Source organism: Oxyura jamaicensis, chromosome 4 (assembly GCF_011077185.1).
Source record: "Oxyura jamaicensis isolate SHBP4307 breed ruddy duck chromosome 4, BPBGC_Ojam_1.0, whole genome shotgun sequence".
Lineage (NCBI taxonomy): Eukaryota > Metazoa > Chordata > Aves > Anseriformes > Anatidae > Oxyura > Oxyura jamaicensis.
This window is the reverse complement of record NC_048896.1, coordinates 29730829-29741761: the sequence shown is the minus strand read 5'-3', so window position 1 is coordinate 29741761 and position 10933 is coordinate 29730829. Positions and strand designations below refer to the sequence as shown.

The following is a 10933-nucleotide window of genomic DNA, read 5'->3' as shown; positions in this document are numbered from 1 at the left end:
GTCAAGTAAAGTAGAACCTGAGAAGGAAGAATTAGGGGACACAGGTCAGCATACCTTATAGTAAAGGGAAATCCTGCTTTACAAAAAAGCATTACCTCCTATAAAGTAAGTTAAGCTCAGGGAGAGGCAGTGATTATTTGCTTGGGTTTCTCAAACAAACATGGGGGGGAAAAACCTTAAAGGAAGCAGCTCTAGAGTAAAAGCAAAAGCCCTTTCATATCTAAATAGTGCCGTAGAGAAAGGAAAGAAGTATGGTTATGGGACAATTACTGAGCTTGGTAAGGGCAAGAACAATGTTGGAAGGAAGACAGTAAAATAATAAAAAAAAAAAACTAGTGACTAATAAAATGGATGAAAATATAGACAGCTGTGTAAATTTTTCTACGAATTTAGAGTAACAACCTGCTGCCCTGGTTACTCACCACAGTGCTGGCAGGGGCCACGCTGGGTGTTGTAGGCACTGCTAGGTTGCAATGCCTGTGAGTGGCCAGGGGTCTGCTGCTGGACACTGGGGTGGCCAATGCCACCTCACTGCTGTGCTGGGGTACTTGTGGTTACCCCTGTCACTGCGGATCTGCAGGAAAGCCACCTGTAGGTTCGGAAGGTTTGAGAAGCATTTCTGAGCACTGTACAAAAAGTTCAGGGCAGCCCCCAAAATGTTCACGTTGTGTTTCAAAAATCTCTGAATGGGATGCTGGAATGGGCTAAATACTTGGTATGCAGTGAAGACACAGTGAGGATCTCCTGTGAATGCACGTCATATGCAAGGGTAAGGCTCTCAGCATATGTGTTTTCTGTTTCTCAGTTAACTCGTTGAAATTATTCTGTGCAAACACCTCCCCATGTCTCATCTCACTAAGGAAATAACTGACTGCGAAAGATTTGAACAGAATTTTCATCCTTTAAGGCTCCATTCAGCAAGCAGGCTTACCCCACGGAAGGTCATTCTTAATCGAAAAAAGGAAAGTGGTGTCAAGGCACAAAGGCATGTGGGTAGACAACGATCTGACCTTGAGGTGGCTTGGGAGACAGAAAAAAGCATCATCAGCACTGGAATTTGTTAGGATTTTAGGCATCATTGCTAACTAAAGATCTTTGTGCTGCTGGAGTTGTTTCCCACTTTGCACAAATATTTTGCAAGCTGATGGCTAGCAAGAAAGATAAAGGCCATCTACAGCATTAAGAGATCAGTATGCTAATTGCACTTGTCTGATGGTAGTCAGACACTTGGAACTTATTTACCATACTAATGCTTGACATTGATAAAATCTTCCCTGACCCTTAACAAAATATGGCTTTGTGTGTCCAGATACTGAGGTATTTATAGCATATGTATGTGGCGTAAGGGAAATATTTCCAGTCTTTATTCTTCTATAATTTCCTTTTTTCCATTCTGGAAAGGGAAGAGGTGAATTGTTTATGATCCTTTGGGAACATACTAATCTGCTGTTTCTCACAACAGGCTTACATTTACCTCCATTTCCTGTTGACCTGCCGTTACATCATTTTACTTTTCATGGTAAAATAGCCAATGTAATGTAAAGACTTGATGAAATTGAGTTTCAGATAAAATTCTAAATTTTCCCATGTAACTATAAGATAAGGAATTAGTTCCAAGCTTCAGAAACTCGCATTTTGGCTTTGTGAGTTTGAGGGCAGAATATTCCTGCTGATCAGGTTTTTTGATTGTTAGATTACATCCATGTGATCCTCAGTTCTGACTTTTAACAGACAGCAATTTGTACTCAAATTTCCTTTAAACATACACCCATACGTGCACACGGAGATTCCAATCAGTTCAGCTGTTGTAGCACCACGACTGCATACTGCATGTTTATACATCTAGTCACCCTGTGTCATGCAAAACTGTTTTTACCAGATTAAGCTTATGTTGCACAAATCAAATACAAAAATTTCAACAAAGTCAAGGGCAAGTCCGACTCAGCTGGAAACAAGGTCCTTCGAAGCCCTGCTCCCACTGAGGTTAATGACAACACAATACTGTGCTGTGGCAGCACCACTAGCCGCTTAATTCTACTGTGCAAGACACGTAGCACTTGGAAATGTATTTATAGTACCTGACCTGTAAAGGAAGAAATCACTGCTACTCTTCAGACTAATTCTGGACTCTTTTTGTCCTGAAATAAGGTCCTTTAATCTGTGAGAACATTCAGATTTCAAGACCCGGCAGCACTCTGAACTAATTAAAAATCTTGCTTATTTTAGACAATGCAGTCTGGATTGTACCGTAATCTCATGCTATTGTGTCACATCATTACATTAAACAGAAGTTGTTTTAAAGTAAGTTGTTTTTATATGGCTGTTATCAGAATTTAGTACTTCTAGAAAGATGGAAAATGTGAAAAAAATGCTTACATGAATAAGTACTATTTATCAGAAATCGAGTAAGAATATAAGGGTTTTACACACTGATCCCATATGAATTTACAGTGAAACCAGACAAACTTTCAACTTTCTTTAGAAGCATCACTTTTGACGTCTGAAAAATGTTGTAGTTTATTTAAAATGAGACATCGTTATTTGAAGTGCATAATTTTTTACAAAATATACAATCGTCTAGTTTATAAACATCTATCAAATACCACCATCAATGTCTGTTTCAAATAAAATGTTACCAGCATTTCTAAAAAGAACAGGCATTTAAGATAACTTTGTAGAGAATGACATCGAGCTTCTTAGGACACTGGTACTTGTTTATTTTTACATTTGTAAAGGAACATGCATATATAGCCCTCTGATAGACACTTTTTATGACGTTATCAAAGTTAATTGAATAACTATGTTTATATAAAAAAATCAGTGCCACACTATATCCATATACTCATTTTTAAGACATAACTGATAAATAGTTATTCTCAAGATTTCTTGCTTCTCCATAGTCTTTGCCTTTATTTCTAAACAGAGATAGCCATGGATACAAATGAATGGTAAGTTAAATAGCTAATTTTGAATTTCCAGAACTCCAGAAGAGGGTGATTATAAACTCTTTTTAAAAAAAAAAAATATATAAATTGAAACTTTGTCGTGTTTTGCAGGTTTGATTATGGTTTCAAATTCTTAGAGATGAAGGGTTACATGCGGACACTGATTGGAAAGTTTCAGCTACCTGATTTTCAAGATTGCTGAAACTTTCACTTATTAGAAATTGTTTTATGAGACAGAACTCTAATACTGAATTTAAATCATTACACTGCTAATCTTTGCTCATCTTTAAATTCCTTCTATTTACAAAACTTTTGACGTTTAATGACTTAAAAAAAAAAATCTGGGTATGACAATTTCTTGCTTGTTTTAGTTCTGTTAATGAAAAGGCTACTATGTTTTGCTTTATATGTACTTTGCAATTTCCATTGATATAAAAAGTTGTCAACAGTTTATTTTTAAAAACAAAAAGAAAAATAAAAGCTAAGTGTATTCTTGACCTCCCTTGCTGAAAAGAACAGCCTGTTTTTCTGCTTTAAGTTCTCATTCATTGTAGTGTTATGTTCCAAGGGTTCCATTCATTTTAATTACAGGAATAACGTACTACAGAACACTGGGGTTGACCAGACAAAGGTTTCTTTTTCAATGGTCTATTTTTATGCTCTATTTATAATACTGTCATGGGTATTTTAGGAAAGCTACTATGAAGCAAATAGATCTACATTAACTGAATTTTCAAATCTGTTTTAGCTTTCTGGTCTGACAAACCACTTTAAGAAAACAAATGATAGGCTTTGCAGTAACAGCTCATTAGACAGAAGGATGGGCTTGACCTTAAGGCCTGACGTGGGAGATCTGAGTTATCAGTTTTGCAGTAGGTTTTGCATGACCCTTGGCTAATCTCTTATCTCAGTGTGCCTCCATTCTCTATCTACAGAATGAGGGATAATACTCCCTTTACTTTCTTATATCTTCAACTCTTCACTGGCGTATTGCTTGCTATACATAAAGCTGGTAGGACCAGAAGCATGGTGCTGACTTGGATACTATTACAGTAGTATGTACTACATTACTATTACGATAAATCCATAAAGATGAAATGTTAGGCGTTAAAACAAACATATATTTATTGTTAATATATGAAATTCTTAGCTAAAAATGGACTTTCACAGTTCTTTGCTTAAGTCTGACGTCACACTAAATACTGCCTTGCATGCACCGCCTGAGTTGGACATGGTCAACAGCACGTCCAAATTCTCTCTGTCTTAACAGTACAGACCATGACGAATCCCCCCTTGGACAGAGCCTTCTTAACATCATGGGAAATCCATTTCAGGCATCAGAAGTCTGATTTGGTCTTTAACTTCCACCGATCATTATGAGACTCAAAGAATTTGTATGAAATGTTGCATCCAAGTAAGTTTCATGTACATCTTCCCAGCACCACCATTTCTCCCTCCCCCTGCTTCTAGGATGTGAGTCATGGGCCTTTGTTCCAGGTCTTGCAGAATGTGACATACAGGACTGTTGAAAATGTTCATTTCAGATGGACTGCCCCAAAACAGGATTGTTGTGGCTGTTATCAGGTCAGCTGTTGTTGAGTTGTACTTACAACTAACTTCTCTATTGGTTTAGTTGTTGCAGCTTCCACCTTCAAAACACTGAAAAGCCCATTATGAAATTGCTGGGAAAAAAATGAGAGAAATAAATAGCTATTAATGAGAGATTTAGTAATCCAGTATCTTATTCGAAATACAATATATTATTTATGAAATGCATGGCTGAAATCTGAGGAAATTTCTCTTAACTGGGAAACTTAATCCAAAAGCTTTTATCTTTCTCCATCTTTTTGTCACAATTTTTCTGTATGTAAATGATGAAAAATCAAGTTCAATTGCTTCATCACTTAAATGTTGTGAAAAAGAGGCTGCTACGTTCATCCCAGTTTTCAACTACCTGTTGAAATTCAGGATTAAGGGTCCATCCTGTTTGCATCTGCAAATAGCTTTATCCATATGTACAACTCCATTGAGATCAGTAAGATTACTTGAGTGAGTCGAGTTACCCAGGCATGTAAATATTTGCTGAATTGGGACTAAAACTGGAAGGGAATGTAAAGGTAGATGGTAAATCCTACTTAAGATAAAGGAACTGAGCACCCACAATGCTGACTGGAGGTAACTGAGTTAGTTCAGGTGCCTGTCAGCCCCTACTCCCCAGTCAAGCTTTAGGGATTTCTAAACCACTTTATAAAACAGAATTCTCTTTAACTAAATGCCTACAAAATATATTACGTATTAATAACTACACTGTTCTGCTTCATCATTGACTTTTGTTACAAGAAATCAGCTCCCTACATAAAGGAGACAACTATGAAAATAGCTTTTAGATTGATATTCTCTTGGGAAAACAATTTCAGTGTAAGTGCATATGTATCATGCAGCTAATGCAGTCTCAAACGAAGTGCATTACATAACATTTCAGAGGACATTAGAAAAAATGTAAGTGTTCTCCAGGCAGACAATCCCCGGACTACTGACAGTTAACTCCAAGAAGGGAGGTTAAATTACTCTTTAGAAACTGAAGAAAACCATTCAGAAATCATTCAAGAAATCCGTGAACCTAAATTCCACTGTCCCTGTCATTCTGCTCATTTAGTTTCTGCATGCCAAGTGAATTGATCTGATTGTCTTTTTAGATTTACATTTAAACTGATGAGGGAATCTCATTTGATCTGCCTCTTGTTGAAATGAACACAGTGATGAGACAGGGCATTCAGTAGTAAAGCATCATTCTCACACATCCCTCTCTACTTGTAGTTCTGCCACCGAGTCCACAGCAAGACTGAGTGAGATTAAACCTAAGATATGGTAAACTTTCTTGAGTCTCTGAAATTTGTCAGTTTAACATCCCATATGCACTTTCCATGTATTTATAGGACAGCCCTATACAGTGGAATGTTACCTTTCTGCATGGTTATTTGGGGAAGGCTGCAGGCTCTTTAAGCAAGGCAGTTTTGGCATTGACAAGATTCTTGGTGTAGCATTGTTGAAAGGTTGACTTCGGTCTCCTTTTCATTGGTAACTGCTTAGCAGATCGAGCATCTTGGCTCCACAGAGCACAGGTTGTTCCATCATTTATTTATGATGCTCTCGAGCCTGGGGCTACAACATTATTTTGATATATAAGGAGTTTAGAAGATGCAAAACTATCGACTGCATGTTTTATTCATCCTTAAATTGCAAGAGCGCCTCGGTTTCCTTTTGATGCCTAGCCTATTTGCATATGCTACCTGTGTGCTTCTACAGGCACTTACTATTTGAATGTATATGCCCTCATCAGCTATAAAGCATTAATGTTTTGCACTTGTATAGCCTTTCATCCGAGGATCTCAAAGTCTTTCACCGACGAGAATTACAGTCCCCTTTGAAGTGGGTAAGTGCCACTACCTTCATGTTACTGACAGCAGTCAGTGGCTAGAAAGCCAGCCACCTCCTGCTCCAGCCAGGGCTCTGCGCCTCCCTGGGGGCCGTTATGCCTCAGTTTACCTCACAGGCTCCCGTGCTCGCTCTGTGCCTCTCTCAATCTCACTCTGTGCCTCCCCGAGGGCTGTTTTGCCTCAGTTTACCTCACAGACCCGTGCTTGGTGCTGGGCGCAGGGCTTGCGAGGCCGCGTCCCTGACGGGGCTGGGCTCCCGCCAGCGGCTCTGGGTGAAGCGCACGTACCCCGCGCCTCGCCAAAGCCCTATTTTCGGCACAAATCCCTTGAGCCCGGAGACCAGACGAAACCAAGCCTGTGGTTTGCTTAGTAAAAACGCGCCCTGAAGCGTCTGGAAACTTAGGTGCAATTAGGAAACGCGCTTACTTTGCTGAGCGCCGGCCACAACCCACACGGCTTCTCCACAGAAGTGCCGCGGGGGGGTCGGTGCCTGCGCTCCGCCGGCTCCCGGCTGGGCTAGCGACCACACACGCCTTACCTTGCCCGGGCTCGGCCGGGGGGCTCAGGGGAAGGGCACCCGGGAGTGGAGCGGCATGCACCGCCGGTGGGAGCAGCCGTGCCGGTGGAGCTTCCTGCGCAGGGCCAGGTTGGCTGCGGGAGAAGGAGGCAGAGAGTCAGGCGGTCCCCGGTTGCAGTGGGGCGCCCGGTCCCGTCCCGTTCCCCCGGCAGGGACCCGCTCCCTCGCAGCCCCGGCTGATTTCGGGGTGCCGGGCTCCGGGAGCGGGTTAGCGGCACCTGCCTCCCCGGCCGGCCGGCAGAAAGACATGGGGGGACCGAGGGAAGAGGAGCGAGAGGGCGCGCCGAGGGGCTGCTTACCTGGCCTCTGGCCGGCGGCGTGCAGGAGGCTGGCCAGCAGGAGGACGACGAGGCACAGCAGCCTCTGGAGCCTCATCCCCGCGGCCCCGTGTGCCGGGGGGTGCCGGGCAGCGGAGGGAAGGGAGAGCAGCGCCCTGGGTCCGGCCGTCTCACATAGCGCAGGGCAGCCCGCTCCCCAGCCGGGTTAATGGCCACACGGGACGGCCGGTGCCTCCCTCCTCTTTTTCCTTTTTTTTTTTTTTTTTTTTTTTTTCCTGTCACTCCCCCTTATTTTCCATAAGCAAACAATGCAGGGATGAAAAGCCCGTGTAAACACCAGCTCCCGTCAATGCGTTCGGGGCAAGGAGCCTCCCGAACAATGCCTCCGCTCCCCTTTAAATTCAACCCAGGCATGGAAAAAAAAAATATGCAAAACGAGACCCGCTCTGCCCTCCCCCATTTGCAACTGTTTAAACTTCGCATTGCCCATGCCGGCCCCACATGCAGAAAGCCCCGGCGGGGGCAGGAAGCGGCCCCCGGGGCCCCCGACCCTTACGGGCGTCCTCGGCATGGGCAGGGCCGGGCCGAGCCCCGCAGCCCTCAAGTAGCTGCGAAGCGGCGCCCATTCGAGGTGGAACTGCTCGTAGTTAACGCTAATGGGGGCCTTTTGTGCCAGCAAGCGTTTCTAAAGGCTCAGAATATTCTGGAATTAATTTGTGAGCTTGGGGGGGTCGGGGTTTTTTTTTGTTCTCCACAGAGTGGGGTAAAAGGAGAGGGGGGTGCGCTGCTGTGTGACAGGCACAACAAAGCGACGTTGGGGGAAGCTTAGGTAGGGCCTAAGGTGTACATAAACCCACCTGCACCTTGCGGTATGTTTTTATGAGATGACAGGGATAGCTAACTTCAGCTTTCACAACCTACGCTGACAAGAGGTGCTGTGAGAAGATGGCGGGGCAGGTAGGCACCCTGAGGAGAAGGTGGATGTGAGGAGATGGACGCACCTCACAAAATGTGTTACAGAAGTGATGGGTTTGAAATCCGGTGAATTACTAGTATCAGCGACAAATTGACCGATCCCGTTCTTTTTTATTTTATTTTTTTCAATCTGAAGGTTTATCGGGAGGGTACAGCACCCAGTCGTGTGGCAAATGAGAATTTGTGCCTTCGGGGACCAGGATCGTGGTTTGAAATAGACAGGATAGAGTACCCTTCTGCACATGTGAACTACTATTCTTAGTAGAAAAGTATCATCTGAAGTGGTCTCCAGTTCTAAAGAAGTAACTATCTCATTTTTAGTTCAAGCACCCCAGTATTCTTTTTCCTCATTATGGGTTTTCCCGTTTTCTTTAAAAGCCTGTTTAACTCAATGTCAAATTCTAGTCCCTCCTCTTACAGAGCTTTACATCACTACAGGGTTACCTGATTTGTCTAGGTAAAGCATGTGTGTATTGGACTAAAAGACAACTTGCAGCTTTAATACATACAGAAAATAGTTACTAGATGTTATTTTGAAAATTTGTAATCATTTAAAATTGTCTTTAAAAAGATGGCTGAGGAAGGTGTATCTGACAAAAGAGTAACAAGGGAAATCCTCTGCTTATTGATCACATTGGTCTGTCATGCTTCTTCTGCACATGCTTCTTCCCAGTGTTCATCCATATAAATCGGTATGTTGTCTCTGTCCAATCTCTGGCTTTTATAACAAACTTCTAATTAATATTTATGCCTTGATTTCCCTGCTGAAGTCAGGGTCCCATGGTGCCAGTGACAGAATTGTCCTAAAGAATGTTCGTGTCTCAAATATAAAGGTGATGGAGAGGGAACTGAGACCGTGGAGAAGTGGTGTGGCTGGGTCACGCAGCGAATTTGTGACAGTCAGTGTTGCATCCTCGGTATCCTGAACCTCACTCCACTGGGCTGCCTTTAGGGACAGATCACCACAAATTAGGACTTGCTGACTGCCTCTTTCATACAGCCCCGTAAATGATGATGACTTTCAATCACCATTGAGCTATATTAGATTCAGACTCATAACCTTAAAGTGAAAGGTAGTAAAGACTTCAAAGTGATAGGGACTCTGTAAATAGTTAAAAGGGTAAAAAGAATGTGTAGACCATTGCCAGTCCCTCAGGCTGTCTAGGCCTCTTCTACACCTGTATTTGTCGAAGTTTACAGACATTCTGAGGAGACAGTATTTACAAGGATTTGAACAAGATACGATACTTATGTGCAATACTTACTTTTTTTTGTTGTTTGTTTTTAGCCTTAGCTTAGTATGAGGTATTCATTCTGCAGCTACTCTGTGCAAAAGCTTACAGAGATTTATTTGAATAATAAAGTCCAAGTCACTATAGCATGTGCATCACAGATTCCTTGTAATTTTGATGTAAGCTAGAAGTGATTTTTGGATGCTTACCCGCTGAAGCAATTTATAAAATGTATTATAGCCTCACTCTAGAATTAATTGCTCTTTTGATTTCCTTCAGGTACTTATGTTCGTATTTCATACCACTACTTGAAATTAGGCAAAGGACAACCAGACAAAATGTAGCAATGTATTATTTCAGCCTTTTTTTGGCCTGTGTTTTTGTTGTTGTTGTTGTTTTCTATATCTGTGTTGTTGTCAATGAGTTTTGTTTGTTTTGTTTAATTGGTTTAAGAGGAAAGGCAATGTAAAGTACACAGGAAAGTTGGAGGTCTGTATACAGTACTTTATGAACTGGAAGAGGTAGTTCTTTGAGCCAAAAGCTGCCCTTCTCATCTGTAATCTGAAAGAACCACATTTAAAGGACGATAATTTAATCATTTATTACCTATATTGCTGCTATTTCTCCAGCAGGCACTGCATTCCCTCCCTGCACTTTAGTAGGATCAAAATACTCAAATTATCAGATTACTTCCAGAAAGTGAAAAACACAGTACTTACCAGAAATTATTTCAAAAGTTACGACAAGGAAAATTTAGGACTGCCTTTCCTGGAGATCAAATGTTAACCAGAAGCAAGATGTAGGGCATTGTCTTTTAGTTTAGACTGCATGACACATTTCAATAACTCATATCCAGTACTTTGTCACTTCACAGGGTATATATGTTGTTCTACATGACATTTCCATACAGTTATGGCCTATTTAGTAATTTTGGGGAAAAACAAAATTGATATAATTGTGCCATTTGTAAGAATAAGATTGGGAGAAATAAGGGAAAAGTGAATATCAAATTATTTTGTCATAATTTAAGTGAGAGAACAACATATGTTATGTTTTGAAATCAAATCTTGTGGCGGAAATGGAAAGCAGTGGAGTATAAATACTTTTTCTACAGAAAGATGCCTTCTTCTGAGAACAGATGGTATATACAACAAGAGTTATACTGAGAGATGGAATAGTGGGCAGGAGCTGGAAAATTGATAGGCGAAGCTGTATGATAACAGAAGAAAATGATAATTGGGCACTCCCTTGTAAGGACTAAGGGATTAATAAGCATTCCCTGTTGGAATGGTAGTTGAACTCTGTTTCTGAATCCTACCTTTCCTTTTAAGTCTGGCACATAACTACATAGTGAAAGATAATGCACCTTGCTAATCTTTGAGAACAGCTTTTGAGAATTATCAGGATAAAATGTTAAATAAAGCTTATCAAGTACAGGAATTAATTGTTATATATGGTAATGCTGGTTTCAGCCTCACTATCTGAGTTT

The 10933-nt window shown here is 41.5% G+C and overlaps 1 protein-coding gene and 1 long non-coding RNA gene across 3 annotated transcripts in view; one reads left to right on the top strand and one right to left on the bottom strand.

The window, feature by feature from the left end:
* Positions 1 to 3341: 3341 nt before the first annotated feature.
* On the bottom strand, positions 3342 to 7471 carry APELA (apelin receptor early endogenous ligand). The gene is made up of 3 exons (XM_035325509.1): positions 7259 to 7471; positions 6921 to 7033; positions 3342 to 4627 (listed from the first exon to the last, which is right to left on the bottom strand). The coding sequence occupies exons 1-2, from the start codon at positions 7332 to 7334 to the stop codon at positions 6945 to 6947; spliced, it is 165 nt and encodes a 54-aa protein (XP_035181400.1). The 5' UTR covers positions 7335 to 7471; the 3' UTR covers positions 3342 to 4627; positions 6921 to 6944.
* Positions 5992 to 10933, top strand: part of LOC118166529 — a 70868-nt gene continuing 65926 nt past the window's right edge. The window contains exon 1 of one of the 2 annotated variants that reach the window (XR_004750554.1): positions 5992 to 6378. This is a non-coding gene — a long non-coding RNA (uncharacterized LOC118166529). Of the gene's footprint in view, positions 6379 to 7874; positions 8195 to 10933 lie in introns of those variants that run through there. The other variant, XR_004750553.1, reaches the window with a different exon arrangement.